Source organism: Neoarius graeffei, chromosome 9 (assembly GCF_027579695.1).
Source record: "Neoarius graeffei isolate fNeoGra1 chromosome 9, fNeoGra1.pri, whole genome shotgun sequence".
Classification (NCBI taxonomy): Eukaryota; Metazoa; Chordata; class Actinopteri; order Siluriformes; family Ariidae; genus Neoarius; species Neoarius graeffei.
The window spans coordinates 36,056,014-36,075,855 of NC_083577.1; the positions used below are offsets into that span (position 1 = coordinate 36,056,014).

The following is a 19,842-nucleotide window of genomic DNA, read 5'->3' on the forward strand; positions in this document are numbered from 1 at the left end:
GTGATTGTTGTTGGTCTACCACTCCTCAGGAGGTAACAATGGTCTTGAATTTCCTCCATTTGTACACAATCTGTCTGACTGTGGATTGGTGGAGTCCAAACTCTTTAGAGATGGTTTTGTAACCTTTTCCAGCCCGATGAGCATCAACAACGCTTTTTCTGAGGTCCTCAGAAATCTCCTTTGTTCGTGCCATGATACGCTTCCACAAACATGTGTTGTGAAGATCAGACTTTGATAGATCCCTGTTCTTTAAATAAAACAGGGTGCCCACTCACACCTGATTGTCATCCCATTGATTGAAAACACCTGACTCACCTTCAAATTAACTGCTAATCCTAGAGGTTCACATACTTTTGCTACTCACAGATATGTAATATTGGAATCTTTTTCTTCAATAAATAAATGACCAAGTATAATATTTTGTCTCATTTGTTTACCTGGGTTCTCTTTATCTACTTTTAGGACTTGTGTGAAAATCTGATGATGTTTTAGGTCATATTTATGCAGAAATATAGAAAATTCGAAAGGGTTCACAAACTTTCAAGCACCACTGTGTACACACAGCTGTACAGACAAATAGGCAGGAAAAAAAATAAGATAATAAACGAAGGACAAGATAGGCTTTTTAATAATCTTACTTTCGATTCAGCTTTTAAGTCTAGGCTGAAAACATATCTGTTTAGTCAAGCCTTTTGTTAATGGTGTTTATGAGGTAAAAGAGTAGATCTGGAGGGTCCTCAGAGATAGAATGTTTTGGTAAACTGGGATGTATGGATGCTGTCAGTCCCCCACTAGCTTGCTCACTTGAGTTTGTTGACGGTATAGTGGCTGCTGCTTTATGTCCCGGGGCTCCCTCATGCCTGTGTTACCTTCTGGCTCTCCCCTTTTAGTTATGCTGTCATAGTTAGTTTTGCCGGAGTCCCTGCTTGTACTCAGCGCAATATGTATACTGTTCCTACTTATTCAGGTGACATTGGGCATACCTAACAACCTGTGCCCCCCCCCCCCCCCCCCCAATCTGTCCCTCTGAGTTGCATGTCGGTCCTGGGATTGAGATGCTGACCTCTTCTGCTCCTCGGACCTGCCTGATCCATCCTGGTGCCCTGTGTCTGGTTGGAGTCTCATCGCATTGCTCCTGTGGAGGGTGGCCCCATATGAACAGTTGAAAGTCACACTTGGAAGACGCTCTGGACACTTACAGTAATGCTTTTATGGCCGAGGACCACAGTTGACTTGCTAACTTTAGGACTGCAGTTGTCATGAACAGTTTTGCACTCAAGTTTCCATCATTGAAGAGTTTATAACATCAACGAAACTGTTAAATTAAAACTGTTAATTAAAACTGTTAATGTTATAGTCATGTTGTCTGTTGTTGCCCAAATGAAGATGGGTTCCCTTTTGAGTCTGGCTCCTCTCAAGGTTTCTTCCTCATGTTGTCTGAGGGAGTTTTTCCTTGCCACCATCGCCACAGGCTTGCTCATTGGGGATAGATTAGGAATAAAATTAGCTCATGTTTTAAGTCATTCAAATTCTGTAAAGGGGCGGCACGGTGGTGTAGTGGTTAGCGTTGTCGCCTCACAGCAAGAAGGTCCGGGTTCAAGCCCCGTGGCCGGCGAGGGCCTTTCTGTGTGGAGTTTGCATGTTCTCCCCGTGTCCGTGTGGGTTTCCTCCGGGTGCTCCGGTTTCCCCCACAGTCCAAAGACATGCAGGTTAGGTTAACTGGTGACTCTAAATTGACCGTAGGTGTGAATGTGAGTGTGAATGGTTGTCTGTGTCTATGTGTCAGCCCTGTGATGACCTGGTGACTTGTCCAGGGTGTACCCTGCCTTTCACCCGTAGTCAGCTGGGATAGGCTCCAGCTTGCCTGTGACCCTGTAGAAGGATTAAAGCGGCTAGAGATAATGAGATGAGATGAGATGAGAAACATCTATTGAACATACATATACAACGGCCTACTTTGCCTTGTGAAGTAAGTCGGGATTCAAAAGTAACGAAGGCTCTCGTTGGCACTCAGTGTCCAGGTGTATTTGCATTATATTAAATACAGTGTGTTTCACAAGATGGAGCACTGCCTCCAATTTCCAATTAGATCAGATAATCACTGATTTCAGATCTGCACTCCCTCTAAATTCACATTTAAACCACTGTCTAAAGTCACTGTGTATTTTCTCCAGTTATATAAGGTCCTCGGGCAGCTTTTGTTGCTCAGTTGGATACTGTATATCACATGTGCTATGAAGCACATGAAGAGGTGAATGCCTGAGTCATGCACAGAACTGACGCATGAAGATGGAAAAAATGAGGATGAGCATTACAGTTTACAGTCTAAGTATATGATCATAAAAATAGACTTCCTTCTCCACACATGCTCAATTTTGATACCTTCCTATGTATTTACTATGAGTGTATCAAAATGAATTAATCTGTATTTTTTTCTGGTTAATTGGTCAAAAAGTGTTCCAAGTGGCTGTGGCATAAAATATGGACCCTACCACTATGACCTTGGAAACTCTGGTAAACAGGTAATCGTGGTGATGGTGGTGGGGGTTACAGAAATGTCAGTATGGTGTGTGAATTCTGTCTCTGACAGTTCCTCAACCTCAGCTACATCGCTCAGGTTTATAATTGGATTCAAATACAGAGATGCACAGAACTGTTGTTCTAATCCTGCTTAAGTCAAAGTCCCTCCCATGCCAGGACCTGATCTTCCCAGGTAGTCTCCCGTCCCAGTACTAACCAGACCCTTGAGGTGCATTGGGCAATGCCAATCTCTGCTTCTATACCGCTCACCTATTATACAACTAGGGTTACAGTGGGGGGCTGGTCCTCTGGTAACTGCAAGAGTTTGACTCCCCACTTGCATCTGTATTGCAGCATGCCTAGCCAGACGGTAGAGGTACCATTTTTTGATGGTCCTTGGTATGACCCAATTGCAAGTAGAACTCACGATCTCCCAGTTGAGAGGCGGACACGCTAACCACTAGGCCAGCTCGCGGCACCGGTATCTAATCCTGCTCACACAGCTATTTTTTTATACTTGTCCACAGTATTTTAAAGATAATTTATGCTTTTCAGGCAAATTCATTGTCGCAGACAAATTTTCAAAGTCAGAATAAAATTATGAGAGTTTTGCTAGAGTTGGGACGTGCTCCCGTCATCTCAATCGTTTGGTCTTTTTCTAGTCTTTACATTCTGATAAAATCCATCCATTACCACTTATCCTGTGCAGGGTCAAAGGCAAGCTGGAGCCTATCCCAGCTGACTATGGGTGAAAAGCAGGGTACACCCTGGACAAGTCGCCAAATCATCGCAGGGCTGACACATAGAGATGAACAACCATTCACACTCACATTCACATGTACAGTCAATTTAGAGCCACCAATTAGCCTAGCCTGCATGTTTTTGGACTGTGGGGGAAACCAGAGCACCCGAAGGAAACCCACGCAGACACGGGGAGAACATGCAAACTCCACACAGAAGGGCCCCCATCAGCCACTGGGTTCAAACTCAGAACCTTCTTCCTGTGAGGCGATAGTGCTAACCGCTACACCACCGTGCCACCCCTTCTGATAAAATCAAGCATGTTTAATATTATCTTTAGTCTTAGCTCATGCATATAGGGACCCTGCAAGATCCCCAGTTTTTTTTTCAAAATCATAGATAATCATCTAAAAAGTGGTTTAGTGTAAGCCCAGCATAACTCTGTGATGAATGACGTACTGTCTTTAAATGTAAGAGGGTATCAGACTTTAGTCTCTTAAATGTCTTTTCAGAGTCTTTTCAAGTCTTTTTGAATATGGTTAGCATTAGTTGGTTCTGTTCTCCAAAATATAAACAAACTAGTAGCTTACTTTAAATGGCCATGACACTGACCCGGCTGTAAGAATGTTGTACATAAACAAAGATTTTGTTTGTCCTGTATGTTTCATATCTGACCGCTCACTCTCACCAACATGACAGTAAGAACCTCTGGCTTGCACAGGTATTTTGTTGCATCCCATGGAATCCCAGTCCTCATGCACACCTCAAGTCTCAACCAGAAACCCTATACCTTCTAAAAACCAATAACTAGTATTTGTATCTAATTAGAACACATTGTCTGTTCATTCAGAATAATGTATTTGTATTTAGTTACATTCTTATTTGGTACAATTTGGAAATGATGCATAATTTTTAATTAGAAACCCAAATGTCAGTGCTGTTCTTTACATGACAGCTAGTTGCTCAAAAGTACACAGAGATTACTGCATGTTCATGGTTTGTGCAACTACTGGTATATGACTCTGAAGTAACTGGAAACTGGTTAGTATGTGTCTTATCCAACAGAATGAATCATAAACTTGGGATTCCTGGCCATGACCTCTGCTTATAAATGCACTTTCAAGCACTAAAACAGGCATGGTATGATTTTCTCTTATGAGTAAATGCGCATCCTATTATTTAACCTTATCTTATCTGTGAGCTGATGATAATCTGTTTTTACACTTACTGCGATCTCTCACAAACCGGCAATTCAGAGTAACTGATAAAGATCTAGCAAACTGTAGGATATAAATGACAGGCCTGGTGTAACCTTTCTGTAACGTGAAAGAACCACAGAATTACTGGGCAGTAATTTTATTTTATTTTTTTGGTACTTTAGAATTTTTTCTGGAGTGTTCAAATGGTACGGTTATGTTGTCTTTTGTAGTCAAATAGTTGATCATATTTAGGTACAGTCAATCAAATGAGCACTCAATACCCTCGGAATTACTCACTTTAAATGAAAATAGAAGCTGTGCAACTTCAATGTTCTCAGTGAATTAAACATTTTGGTAAGTAATATAACTGATTCTTCAGTTTGTAATTGTTTATCTCTCAGGAAAATGGCACATTTTGAAAGGAAGTTTTACAACCCTTGGCTAACATTAGCTAGTTTTCTTTTTTTCTTTTCTTTTCTTTTTCATAAGAATTGCTTCCGTAGTTTAGGAACTGAAACACAGACCTATACAAAAGTTTTTGTGTCTGCTAGGTGGCTGATGCCTCTGCAGGGATTGTGAGCTGCAAAAGTCTGAGGCACACACTGAGGAAATCAGATGGTTCTGAATGGTTAAAAGAAATGTCCTAGAAATGACAGAGGGATATTGTTCCAAGAGCATGGCCATGTTTATCTATGTGTATGTTAATTTATGTGCTTATCTTTCACCTCATAAAGATAGGCTGTGAACAATTCATGGATTTGCAGATGGAGACACTGTAGAGTTCCCTGCAGAGTTTTGTTGATCTCAGTTACCATTATATTTAATCAGAAAACATTGACTTAATTAGTTAAAATACATTTCACACAGGCGGCACGGTGGTGTAGTGGTTAGCGCTGTCGCCTCACAGCAAGAAGGTCCGGGTTCGAGCCCCGTGGCCGGCGAGGGCCTTTCTGTGTGGAGTTTGCATGTTCTCCCCGTGTCCGCGTGGGTTTCCTCCGGGTGCTCCGGTTTCCCCCACAGTCCAAAGACATGCAGGTTAGGTTAACTGGTGACTCTAAATTGACCGTAGGTGTGAATGTGAGTGTGAATGGTTGTCTGTGTCTATGTGTCAGCCCTGTGATGACCTGGCGACTTGTCCAGGGTGTACCCCGCCTTTCGCCCGTAGTCAGCTGGGATAGGCTCCAGCTTGCCTGCAACCCTGTAGAACAGGATAAAGTGGCTAGAGATAATGAGATGAGATGAGACATTTCACACATACAGTTCTTCTATCACATTAGCATGGTAAATGATAGTGTATATATAACAATATATACAGTGGATATAAAAAGCATACACACCCCATTAAAATGACAGGTTTTTCTGATGTAAAAAAATGAGACCATGATAAATAATTTCAAAACTTTTCCCACCTTTAATGTGACCTATAACCTGTACAATTCAACTGAAAAACAAACAAATCTGTGTGTGTGTGGGGGGGGGGGGGGGGGGGGACATAAAAAAAAGTACAATACGCTGGTTGCATAAGTGTGTACACCCTTAAACTAATACTTTGCTGAAGCACTTTTTGATTTAATTACAGCGTTCAGTCTTTTTGGGTTCACACCTGCCATCAATTAAAATGACTCTGATTAACCCCAAATAAAGTAACAGCTATCCTAGTAAGATTTTCCTGACATTTACTCCGTTGCATCCTCCAGCAAAAGCCAGGGTTCACAGAGAGCTTACAAAGCATCAAAGGGATCTCATTGTTGAAAGGTATCAGTCAGGAGAAGGGTACAAAAAAAAATTCCACAGCATTAGATATACCATGGAGCACAGTGAAGACAGTCATCAAGAAGTGGAGAAAATATGGGACAGTAGTGACATTACCAAGAACTGGACGTCCCTCCAAAATTGATGAAAAGACTAGATGAAAACTGGTCAGGCAGGCTGCCAAGAGGCCGACAGCAACACTGAAGGAGCTGCAGGAATTTCTGGCAAGTACTGGTTGTGTACTACATGTGACAACAATCTCCCGTATTCTCCATATGTCTGGACTATGAGGTAGGGTCACAAGACGGAAGCCTTTTCTTACAAAGAAAAACATCCAGGCCCGGCTAAATGTTGCAAAAAAAATACATCAGCTCTCCCAAAAGCATGTGGGAAAATGTGTTATGGTCTGATGAAACCAAGGTTGAACTTTTTGGCCACAATTCCAAAAGGTATGTTTGGCACAAAAACAACATTGCACCAAAAGAACACTACCCACGGTGAAGCATGGTGGTGGCGGCATCATGTTTTGGGGTTGTTTTTCTTCAGCTGGAACAGGGGCTTTAGTCAAGGTGGAGGGAATTATGAACAGTTCTAAATACCAGTCAATTTTGGCCCAAAACCTTCAGGTGTCTGCTAGAAAGCCGAAGAGGAAGAGGAATTTCATCTTTCAGCATGACAATGACCCCAAGCATACATCGAAATCAACAAAAGAATGGCTTTACCAGAAGAAAATTAAAGTTTTGGAATGGCCCAGCCAGAGCCCAGACCTAAATCCAATTGAAAATCTGTGGGGTGACCTGAAGAGGGCTGTGCACAAGAGATGCCCTCACAATCTGACAGAGTTTGAGCACTTTTGCAAGGAAGAGTGGGCAAATATTGCCAAGTCTAGATATGGCAGGATGACAGACTCCGACCCAAAAAGACTGAATGCTGTAATTAAATCAAAAGGTACTTCAACAAAGTATTAGTTTAAGGGTGTGCACACTTATGCAACCAGCTTATTGTACTTTTTTTTAAAATGTTTTTCCCCCGAACAGATTTGTTTTTCAATTGAATTGTACAGGTTATAGGTCACATTAAAGGTGGGAAAAGTTTTGAAATGATTTATCATGGTCTCATTTTTTACATCAGAAAAACCTATCATTTTAACGGGGTGTGTACACTTTTTATATCCACTGTAGTTATACTGAATAGAATTAAAGCAATATTGAGCTGTACTCTGCTGCTGCCTGCTGTTTCTTCACAGCCAGTGCATGAGAGAGCGAAACAGCACATAGGTCACAGGTTCCCAAGCCTGATATACTCTGTCCTGCACATTTTAATGTTTTCTCTGCTCTATTGCATCCACTTCAATTTACGGAAAATTGTTAATTAGCTGATTAATTGGATCAGGTGTGTTGGGTTAAATAAATAAATAAATAAATAAATAATAATGTGGCGGCACGGTGGTGTAGTGGTTAGCGCTGTCGCCTCACAGCAAGAAGGTCCTGGCTTCGAGCCCCGGGGCCGGCGAGGGCCTTTCTGTGTGGAGTTTGCATGTTCTCTCCGTGTTCGCGTGGGTTTCCTCCGGGTGCTCCGGTTTCCCCCACAGTCCAAAGACATGCAGGTTAGGTTAACTGGTGACTCTAAATTGACCGTAGGTGTGAATGTGAGTGTGAATGGTTGTCTGTGTCTATGTGTCAGCCCTGTGATGACCTGGCGACTTGTCCAGGGTGTACCCCGCCTTTCGCCCGTAGTCAGCTGGGATAGGCTCCAGCTTGCCTGCGACCCTGTAGAAGGATAAAGCGGCTAGAGATAATGAGATGAGATGAGATGAGATAATAATGTGCAGGACAAGGGGTACTTCAGGACCAGGGTTGGGAACTTGTGACATTCTGATAAATGCCTACCTTTTTCACTCCTCCACCATGTCCACAAAGTCATAAGGGGCTCTGTATGTATAACCAGGCATATCGACCAGAGTGGAGGCTGTTCACACTATCAAGAAATCTTTGTGTGATAAATGATTGCACCAGTCTTCTCAATTCCGTTTAGGGTCCTTTATGTGTAAGAGGTCAAACAAAACCTAAAAAAATAAACTCCATTTGCTGATTACGGCAAGAGAGCTGATGTTGATAATGATGAAACGTGTTCTGTGGTCAGATGAGTCCACATTTCAGCTTGTTTTCGGGAAAACTGGACATCGAGTTCTCAGTGTCAAAGGTGAACATGACCATCCAGTTTGTTATCAGAGAAAGATGCAAAAGTCAGCATCTGTGATGGTATGGAGGGCACCAGTGCCCACGACATGGGTGAGTTGCATGTGTGTGAAGGTAGCATTGATATATTAGGGGATATATTGGGATTTTAGTGAGAAATATTCATTAAGGCGAGGTCTCTTCCTGGGAAATCCATGCTTATTTCAGCAGGACAATACCAGCCTCATTTTGCATGGGCTACAACAGCGTGGTTTCGTAGACACAGAGTGTGTGTGCTTGACTGGCCTGCTGCCAGTCCAGATCTGTCTCCTGTTGAGAATGTACACGGTAGCACATCATGAAGAGGAAAATCAGACAACGGTGACTGCAGACTGTTGAGCAGCTGAAGTTTTATATCAAGCAAGAATGGACAAAATTCAAATTGCAAAACTGCAACAAGTATCCTCAGTTACCATATGATTAAAAATTGTTATTAAAGGAAAGGTGATGTAATACAATGGTAATAATGCCTCTGTCCCAACTTTTTTTTTCTTTCAGTGTGTTGCAGGTATAAATTTCTAACTTCATTTATATTTACAAAATACAACTAAGTTGGTCAGTAAAACTACTGAAAATATGTTCTCTATACTTTTGTCAGTTAAATAAAGTTCTTATAAATTAAAAATATATATGGTATAAGAGTTTTTTTGTATTACATTTTGGAAAATATCCCAACTTTTCTGGAAATGAGGTTAGTATAAACTTGTGTTTGCCTTTAAACAAGCCTAAAATAGAAGTGTGATCATTTTGCCAAAACTGAAAGTGAAACACAACACCCGAATTAGAGCGAATAACATCGGTCCACCTGTCATCTGTACAGCTTGAAAGAATAACAGTGAAAGAAAATGGCTTCTGCTTTTGTCTGCAGTCTGCACAACGAGAAACTAAACCTCTTCTGTCTAGATGATCAACAAATGGTGTGTCTGGTGTGTCGGGATTCAAGAAAACACACCAACCACAAATTCTGCCCTGTTGATGAGGCAGTAACTGACTGTAAGGTAATCTGAAAATTTCATGTCATAAAAGATGAGAATGAAAAGAATAATACTAGCAACTGATACGAATTACCAAATAATATACTTAGCAATTATATTAATTTACAAATGCATATGTATACCTTTCCTGCTATCATTACTGTACTGTATTTAGATTGTCTTAGCTTGTAGCTTGTAAAGCAGACTCAGAGTAATGCTTTCCTGGTCCAGACTCTGTTATTGAGCTCTGGTTGTGTTTAGACATCACAATAAAATAACAAAGTTTCAATCAACACGGGTAATATCTCATCTCATCTCATTATCTCTAGCCGCTTTATCCTGTTCTACAGGGTCGCAGGCAAGCTGGAGCCTATCCCAGCTGACTACGGGCGAAAGGCGGGGTACACCCTGGACAAGTCGCCAGGTCATCACAGGGCTGACACATAGAGACAGACAACCATTCACACTCACATTCACACCTACGGTCAATTTAGAGTCACCAGTTAACCTAACCTGCATGTCTTTGGACTGTGGGGGAAACCGGAGCACCCGGAGGAAACCCACGCGGACACGGGGAGAACATGCAAACTCCGCACAGAAAGGCCCTCGCCGGCCCCGGGGCTCGAACCCAGGACCTTCTTGCTGTGAGGCGACAGCGCTAACCACTACACCACCGTGCCGCCCACGGGTAATATCAAACACATAATTTCCTATGGGGCGGCACGGTGGTGTAGTGGTTAGCGCTGTCGCCTCACAGCAAGAAGGTCCGGGTTCGAGCCCTGTGGCCGGCGAGGGCCTTTCTGTGCGGAGTTTGCATGTTCTCCCTGTGTCCGCGTGGGTTTCCTCCGGGTGCTCCAGTTTCCCCCACAGTCCAAAGACATGCAGGTTAGGTTAACTGGTGACTCTAAATTGACCATAGGTGTGAATGTGAGTGTGAATGAATGGTTGTCTGTGTCAGCCCTGTGATGACCTGGCGACTTGTCCAGGGTGCACCCCGCCTTTCGCCCGTAGTCAGCTGGGATAGGCTCCAGCTTGCCTGCAACCCTGTAGAAGGATAAAGCGGCTAGAGATAATGAGATGAGATGAGACCTGTCAACACCCCCCCCCCACCCCGCCCCACACAACACACACACACACACACAGACCATACAGAGATGTGTACTATTAGGTGTTTTTAATTGAAAAAATTATGGTTAACTAAATACATTAAAGGCCTATCCATTCCATATCCTCCGTGGTTTTTAAAGGCAAAAGTATGGAGGTTTAAAATTCAGCAAACAGTTAATCAGAACATTTCATATCAATAGATCAAAATTAGGAGGAACATGAATGAACTGAAATGAACAAAACAAATTTTAGATTTAACAGATTACACTTACTTGTCTTCTGCTCAAAACTGACTCTTTTTTCTTAATGGGAGGAGTGGTGCTGATGCATACTAAGTGATGCTGATGCATCAATGATTTAATATCTGGTTCCAAGCTGGACAACTTTAATCTGAGATTGGGGGCCACATTGACTCGGTTTCGCTTTTTTCCTAGGTTTTTTCCTCTTAACTGAACCTGTCAGCCACTTCTCCATCCTTGTTGTTTCACTTTCAGTAAATTAAAAAAATTGCCACGAACACGAGCTAGTTAGGATTAGCCTATTATATGTTCAGAATTTTCGTTTGCTTGTTTTCAGGTCTGCCTGCCTGTTTGCTTGTGAGGCAGAGATTTGTGAGGTGACTGTTGCCTAGAGACAAGACGTGGAATAAGAGCACGTGCACACTACAAGTTTTATCTCATCTCATCTCATTATCTCTAGCCGCTTTATTCTGTTCTACAGGGTCGCAGGCAAGCTGGAGCCTATCCCAGCTGACTACGGGCGAAAGGCGGGGTACACCCTGGACAAGTCGCCAGGTCATCACAGGGCTGACACATAGACACAGACAACCATTCACACTCACATTCACACCTACGGTCAATTTAGAGTCACCAGTTAACCTAACCTGCATGTCTTTGGACTGTGGGGGAAACCGGAGCACCCGGAGGAAACCCACGCGGACACGGGGAGAACATGCAAACTCCACACAGAAAGGCCCTTGCCGGCCACGGGGCTCGAACCCGGACCTTCTTGCTGTGAGGCGACAGCGCTAACCACTACACCACCATGCCGCCCTACAAGTTTTATGTGGTGCAAATTCAGATGCAGAATGCTTTTTAAATAATAATAATGATGAAATTACAGGCCCGTTTGATTGCTGTTAAAAACAAGATTGGATAAATTTAACTTTCTAATAATGTTACAAAGCATACGCTAGCTTATCTTGAAAACGCTGACTACATTTGTAGATCACCTCGCGGACCACTTGAGGTCTCTGGTCCGCGGACCACACTTTGCGAAACACTGGTGTATAGGGAAAGAACCTTTTCCAGTGGTTGGTGGTTTTGATGCACATTGATCTGTAGCTCCTGCTGGAATGAAGGTCAAATACGTTATGTCCTAGATCTGAAGCATCAGCAATTATTGTTTTGCTCATTTCATAGCTCTGGACAACAATCAGCTAAAATAGACTGTTACTGAAGTGGTGAGGACAGAGCAAATGGTGAGGGTGTAGAACTGGCCCAACACCATCTGGGGTATATTGCTAACGAAGTAAGATTTTCTTCCTCCTCTGGGCCTATTTACATTTAAATTGTGTTTCTCAGTTGACTTCATGACTTCAGCATACTCAATCATGGGAGTGATAGATTGTCACCCACATTTAGAGTCGTAAACATGACTCTGAATTTGATGGTCAGAGATCCAGGTGGATGAAAATCTAATACCAAGATCAGAGATGTATGATAATTTCTGGGTTTTATGGAGAAGTGATGAGATAGATCAGTGTTCTGGGTGGTTTTGGATAACATCAGAGGTTTGATTACTGTCTGTCCCATTGTCTTCCTGGAGAGCCAGTCTTATCTTTCTTCAGGCTGGACTGGACTGTTACACTGTTAGAAGGGCATTGCCAAACAATTGCTGCATAATGTGACACCTTTAAAACATACAGCGTCTTCCAAAAGTATTCGTCCTCCTTTGGTATTTGTCCTGTTTTGTCGCATTACAAGCTGGAATTAAAATGGATTTTTGGAGGGTTAGGACCATTTGATTTACACAACATGCCTACCACTTTAAAGGTGCAAATTGTTGTTTGATTGTGACACAAACAATAATTAAGATGAAAAACAGAAATCTGGAGTGTGCATAGGTATAGTCAATACTTTGTAGAGCCACCTTTTGCTGCAATTACAGCTGCAAGTCTCTTGGGATATATCTCTATTAGCTTAGCACATCTAGCCACTGGGATTTTTGCCCATTCCTCAAGGCAAAACTGCTCCAACTCCTTCAAGTTAGATGGATTGCGTTGGTGTACAGCAATCTTCAAGTTATGCCATAGATTCTCAATTGGATTGAGGTCTGGGCTTTGATTAGGCCATTCCAAGACATTTAAATGTTTCCCTTTAAACCATTCCAGTGTAGCTTTAGCAGTATGTTTAGGGTCATTGTCCTGCTGGAATGTGAACCCTCATCCCAAGCTCAAACCTCTGGCCGACTCAAACAGGTTTTCCTCCAGAATTGCCCTGTATTTAGTGCCATCCATCTTTCCTTCAATCCTGACCAGCTTTCCTTTCCCTGCAGATGAAAACATCCCCACAGCATGCTGCTGCCACCACCATGCTTCACTGTAGGAAGGGTGTTCTCAGGGTGATGGGAAGTGTTGGGTTTGCACCACACATGGGATTTTCCATGATGGCCAAAAAGATCAATTTTAGTCTCATTTGACCAGAGAATCTTCTTCCATGTGTTTGGGGAGTCTGCCACATGCTGTTGGCCAAAATCCAAGCATGTATTCTTAAGCAATGGCTTTTTTCTGGCCACTCTTCCATAAAGCCCTGCTCTGTGGAGTGTACGGCTTAAAGTGTTCCTATGGACAGATACTCCCATCTCCACTGTGGATCTTTGCAGCTCCTTCAGTGTTATCTTTGGAGTCTTTGTTGCATCTCTGATTAATGCCCTCCTTGCCCGGTCTGTGAGTTTTGGTGGGTGGCCTTCTCTTGTCAGGTTTGTAGTGGTGCCATATTCTTGCCATTTTGCTATAATGGATTTAATGATGCTCCCTGGGATATTCAAAGTTTGGGATATTTTTTTATAACTCAACCCTGATCTATACTTCTCCACAACTTTGTCTCTGACCTGTTTGGAGGCTCCTTGGTTTTCATGTTGCTTGCTTAGTAGCATTGTAGCGTCAGGGTCCTTCCAGAACAGGTTGATTTATACAGACATCATGTGACAGACCATGTGACACCTTGATCACACACAGGTAGATGTTCATCTCTCTCATCATCTCTAGCCGCTTTATCCTTCTACAGGGTCGCAGGAGAGCTGGAGCCTATCCCAGCTGACTACGGGCGAAAGGCGGGGTACACCCTGGACAAGTCGCCAGGTCATCACAGGGCTGACACATAGACACAGACAACCATTCACACTCACATTCACACCTACGGTCAATTTAGAGTCACCAGTTAACCTAACCTGCATGTCTTTGGACTGTGGGAGAAACCGGAGCACCCGGAGGAAACCCACGCGGACACGGGGAGAACATGCAAACTCCACACAGAAAGGCCCTCGCCGGCCCCGGGGCTCGAACCCGGACCTTCTTGCTGTGAGGCGACAGCGCTAACCACTACACCACCGTGTTACCCAGGTAGATGTTAATCAACTAATTATGTGACTTATGAAGTGAATTGGTTTCATATGAAGGGGGGGGGGGACCTATGCACACTCCAGAGTTCAGTTTTTTCATCTTAATTATTGTTTGTGTCACAATAAACAAAACCAATTTGCACATTTCAAGTGGTAGGCGTGTTGTGTAAATCAAATGGTGCTAATGCCCCAAAAATCCAATTTAATTCCAGCTTGTAATGCAACAAAACAGAACAAACACAAAGGGGGATTAATACTTTTGCAAGATGCTGTATAATAAACATTGTACACTTAAATCGTCTGAGTAAGAAGTGGTATGTGCTAACAATGTGTACAATAAGAGCTGAAAAATAGAGTTTCCATGCAGTGTGTTAATTTATTTCAGGAGGAGCTGCAAACTGCACTGAAGCCCCTACAGGAGAAACTGAAGATCTTTCAAGACTGTAAACTGAACTGGAGTCAGACTGCAGAACATATAAAGGTTAGAATCAATAACATGGGTTTAATATTATAATTACGGTTTTGCATGATTGCAGTTTTATTTAACTAGATTTCCTGTTCATTACAGATTCAGGCCCAACACACAGAGTGTCAGATTAAGGAGGAGTTTGAGAAGCTTCACCAGTTTCTACGAGATGAAGAGGCAGTCAGGCTCACTGCACTGAGAAAGGAAGAAGAGCAGAAGAGTCAGATGATGAAGGAGAAGATTGAGAAGCTGAGCGGAGACATATCATCTCTTTCAGATACAATCAGAACCATAGAAGAGGAGATGGGAGCCGAAGACGTCTCATTCTTACAAGTGAGGATCATTTAGTCAGTATTTACACTGTGAGAAAGTAAAACTTCTTTCCATCATCAGAAACGTCACGTTTCCATGGTGTAAAACTGTAAATCATATCCACTGATATTTGCTTTGTTGTTTTACAGAACTACAAGGCCACAGTGAAAAGGTGAGTGATGTGCTTCCTGTCTCTCGTTCTCTGTGTTTCTGAATCCAAACCCACAGCAACACTGACTCCTGAATGTTTTTTGCAGAGCCCAGTGCACACTGCAGCATCCAGAGGAGCTTTCAGGAGCACTGATCCATGTGGCAAAACATCTGGCCAACCTGAAGTTCAGAGTCTGGGAGAAAATGCAGGATGCTGTCCAATACAGTAAGCCAGCTGCTCTTTGCTTTGTTCTTTCTTTTGTGTGTGTGTGTGTTAATGGGAGTATATTTTTGTGGCATATTATACAGAATGTCTTATGTTTGTTTTTTCAGCACCTGTAATTCTGGACCCCAACACTGCTCATCCTAAACTCACTGTATCTAATAATCTGACCAGTGTGAGACTCAGTGTTGAGAAACAGAAACTTCCTGATAATCCAGAGAGATTTGATGAATTTTCATGCATTCTGGGATCTGAGGGCTTTAACTCGGGGACACACTGCTGGGATGTCAAAGTGGGAGACAGTACAATGTGGGCTGTTGGTGTAATGACAGAATCTGCTCAGAGGAAGGGTAAGATAAACTCCAGAAGTGGACTCTGGTATGTGAGACATTATGATGGCACATACAGAGCAGGTTCTACACCAGAGCTATCGACTTCCCTCTCAGTAGCACAGAAACTCCAGAGGATCAGAGTGCAGGTGGACTGGGATGAAGGAACACTGTCATTTTCTGACCCTCTCACTAACACACACATTCACATGTTCACACACACATTTACTGAAAAATTACTGCCATTTATAAATGTTGAAGTGTCTCCACTGAAGGTCCTCTCACATCAGTGCTCGGTAAGAGTGAGTCCATTCATTTAGAGTTATTTAATTCAGTATTTAAACAATGTTTAAATGGATTTTATTGATGACTTTTAATGGATTAAAGCTTACAACAAGAGTCTGATGATGTCAGTGGTTCGCCGGCTTCATGCAGTTATTGTATAACCAAATATATATATGTTATTTACCAGCTGGGAGGTCCGTATCGTGAAATACCGTGACCGAGGTCTTGAAAGTACTGAGCGAGGCCCTCTGGGCCGAGGTCAGTATTCAAGGCCGAGGTCACGGTATTTCACCATATGGACCGACCTTAAGCTGCACTGTAAACCCTGATAAGTTGAGTTTACTCAAACAGTGTTTGGAAACTGGTTGCCTTGAAATTTATAGTACATTAAACTTCAGATGTCTTGTAAATGTAAATTGCTTTACCATGCAGCATGAACTAACCATTTTAAGTTTTTTGTACTTAAAAGCCTGATAAGTTGTATTTACTCAAACAGTGTTGGGAAACTGGTTGCCTTGAAATTTATAGTACATTAAACTGAAATATGTTTATTTGATTGAACTTAATATTTAAACTTTCCTAGAATTCATCTTTAGTGATTATACTTTACATTTTAACTTAACAAGAATTCGATTTACCTGTTAAAGCAATAAAACAAATGACAGTGTATAAAGTTTTTCCATTGCATTTGTATTTTATTAACAAGAAGTGCACAATAAACATTGAAACATGAAACATGTTTTTTCTTTAACCAGATATGTGCTAACATTAATACGTAGCCCCTTAACATTCCCCGTACTGCCAGCGGGACGCTGTATACTTACATTATCCGAAAAGTTTTCAAAAAAAAAAGTGTCTCATTCCAAATCCAGAGAGCTCTCCACAGTGACAAACGCAACTTAGCCAACAGATGGAAATGACGTGAAATTGGTAAAATACCACCTGTAACTATCAAACTGTAAAACACGCGATTTCCACTGCTCTTAAAGTTAAAACAAACATTCCCACCGACAGTCAGGATCCAAAATACTAAGTTCAGAGAACAAACGTTGGCTGAAGCTCACTCTGAATTTTACCAAACCTCACGTAACTGCTGCTGATGTGTGAAAGTTAAAATGGTGGCTTCACAACTCTGCGCAGATTAAAAAAGAGGTGTGGTCATGACTAAAACTAGGAATTTTAAGGCCATTCAACTTAAACTTATTAACACTTTTGACTATGTGTACAAATTAGTAGAATATACTTAATATTTTTTAGTAATGCAATCAAACTTAAATTTTTACGTACATTGTAATTAAAACATTTAATTAAATACAAAGTCCGGGCTTACAGTGTGGTAAATAATATATATATTTTTTTCTTTACCAAATTCTAACAGAAAACGAGAGCACCCGAAAGGGAAAACCGAGCCGAGCCACCATTTTGAATCCTCATTCACGGCTGTAATGCAAATGGCTTCCTCCTCGGTATACAAGTGCACTTCCATGGCAGGAAAAAAAACTACATTTTGCCGCCTATGTAGTCCCTTATTTATACAAAATTGAGTCATTCAGGATTCAGCCATGTTTTTGCTCAGTGTTAGCAAGTTGGAGATTTTTAGCTTTCTCCTGAAATGTTTTATTTTATTTCTTCTTTCTCAGGGTAGTAAAACTCGCTTTTGCTGTGAACACTGTTGTTATCGCTATCCATGATGTAAAATTAATGCTATTTTGAATCCTCATTCACGGCTGTAATGCAAATTGCTTCCTCCTCAGTTTCCAAGTGCACTTCCATGGCAGGGAAAAAAAACTACATTTTGCCGCCTATGTAGTCCCCTATTTATACAAATAGGAGTCATTCAGGATTCAGCCATGTTTTTGCTTGGCATTAGCAAGTTGGAGGTTTTTAGCTTTCTCCTGAAATGTTTTCTTTTATTTCTTCTTCCTCAGGGTAGTAAAACTCGCTTTCGCTGTGAACACTGCCGTTATCGCTATCCATGATGTAAAATTAATGCTATTTTGAATCCTCATTCATGGCTGTAATGCAAATTGCTTCCTCCTTGGTTTCCAAGTGCACTTCCATGGCAGGGAAAAAACTACATTTTGCTGCCTATGTAGTCCCCTATTTATACAAATAGGAGTCATTCAGGATTCAGCCATGTTTTTGCTCGGCGTTAGCAAGTTGGAGGTTTTTAGCTTTCTCCTGAAATGTTTTCTTTTATTTCTTCTTCCTCAGGGTAGTAAAACTTGCTTTCGCTGTGAAGACTGTGATTATCGCTATCCATGCTGTAAAATTAATGCTATTCTCCTGACAAATGCTGGCAAAAATTTATAAGATTTTTGATAAGCTTATAAATAAATCTTATTTAAAAAAAGATAAATGTTGACAAAAAATGCTACTATGTTTGTTGTTGTTGTGAACGAGTGAGTCGCCAGAGGTCCGTAACCGGGGTCCATAACTGTGGTCCGTACCTTAGGATACGGACCCGCTCACCAGCCAATCAGAGCACAGAATTTGATGGAAGCCGCACCGCGAAAAAAACAAGTCTTATTTGCTTTAATTTACTTTAAGACTATCTGTTCATATACTTTTTCCTCACCTAAGAATTGACTGGTGTGCACCCAAAGCTGTCATGTTTTAAGTTGTTTAACACGTCTAGATGTAAATATCAGGAAATGAAAACTGAAATTCTGATCGATCATCTCATATTCATCTTTTTATCTCAAACCCAAATGTCTTTAGTGTGTAGTAAAAACCAAAAATCTGGCATTGTTGCTTGTTTTATATTATTATATCATCATCATTATATCATATATAAATATATATTATATTAAAAATGACTACATATCTGTTTTGTTCTTTGTTGTCACCACACAACTGTTATTTAGGCCCTGATAAATAAAAATATAGTATTGAATGAAGGTGTACTTTCTTTTTCCATACCAATCAGCCATCACTTTAAAACCACCTACCTAATACTGTGCATTTTTGCAGTGTGGCAGGGCACATTATCAGGGAATACTGTTGCCATGAAGGGGTGTACTTAGTCTGCAACAATGTTTAGGTAGGCGGTATGTGTCAAAATAACATTCACATGAATGCCAGGACCCAAAGTTTCCTGGGAGAACATTGCCCAGAGCATCACATTGCCTCTGTTGGCTTGCCTTCTTCCCATAGTGCATCCTGGTGCCATCTCTTCCCCAGGTAAGCAATGCACATGCACCTGGCTGTCCACATGATGTCAAAGAAAATGTGATTCATCAGTCCAGGCCACCTTCACCCATTGCTTTGTGGTCCAGTTCTGATGCTCACATGGTATTGTAGGTGGTTTCAGTGGTGGACAGGGGTCAGCATGGGCACTCTGACCGATCTGTGGCGACGCAGCCCCATATACAGCAAGCTGCTATGCACTGTGTGTTCTGACACCTTTCTATCATAGCCACCACTTTTCAGCAATTTATGCTACAGTAGCTCTTCTGTGTGATCAGACCAGATGGGTTAGGCTTTACTTCCCACGCATATCAATGAGGCTTGGGCACCCATGTCCCTGTCGCCTGTTCACTGGTTGTCCTTCCTTGGACCATTTTTTGTAAATACTAATCACTGTATACTGGGAACACCCCACAAGACCTGCTGTTTTAGAAATGCTCTGACCCAGTTGTGTAGCCTTCACAATTTGGCCCTTGTCAAAGTCACTCAGATCCTTAGAGATGCCGTTTTTTTCTTGCTCACAGCACATGAACTTTGAGAACTGACTGTTCACTTGCTGCCTAATATATCCCATCCCCTTGATAGGTACCACTGTAACGAGATAATCAATTGGTGTACAACCCCATTTCCCAAAAAGTTGGGATAGTTTCCAAAATGCAATAAAACAAAAATATGTGATTTATTTTACTGACAAAAAGTACTGACCCTTTATTTTACTGACAAAAGTACAAAGAAAA

General features: G+C 41.8%; 1 protein-coding gene across 1 annotated transcript; it reads left to right on the plus strand.

Moving 5' to 3' along the window:
- Positions 1-9,238: 9,238 nt before the first annotated feature.
- Positions 9,239-17,170, plus strand: LOC132891200 (zinc-binding protein A33-like). The gene is made up of 6 exons (XM_060928668.1): positions 9,239-9,447; positions 14,537-14,632; positions 14,720-14,950; positions 15,079-15,101; positions 15,187-15,305; positions 15,413-17,170. The coding sequence occupies exons 1-6, from the start codon at positions 9,295-9,297 to the stop codon at positions 15,949-15,951; spliced, it is 1,161 nt and encodes a 386-aa protein (XP_060784651.1). The 5' UTR covers positions 9,239-9,294; the 3' UTR covers positions 15,952-17,170.
- The last annotated feature ends 2,672 nt before the right edge of the window (positions 17,171-19,842 follow it).

Bases quoted from the DNA above. Each gene is read 5' to 3' on its own strand.
- LOC132891200 (XM_060928668.1), top strand. From the start codon at position 9,295: ATGGCTTCTGCTTTTGTCTGCAGTCTGCACAACGAGAAACTAAACCTC. The intron at 14,951-15,078 runs GTGAGGATCATT...GTTGTTTTACAG, and splicing joins AAGACGTCTCATTCTTACAA to AACTACAAGGCCACAGTGAA. The intron at 15,102-15,186 runs GTGAGTGATGTG...TGTTTTTTGCAG, and splicing joins TACAAGGCCACAGTGAAAAG to AGCCCAGTGCACACTGCAGC.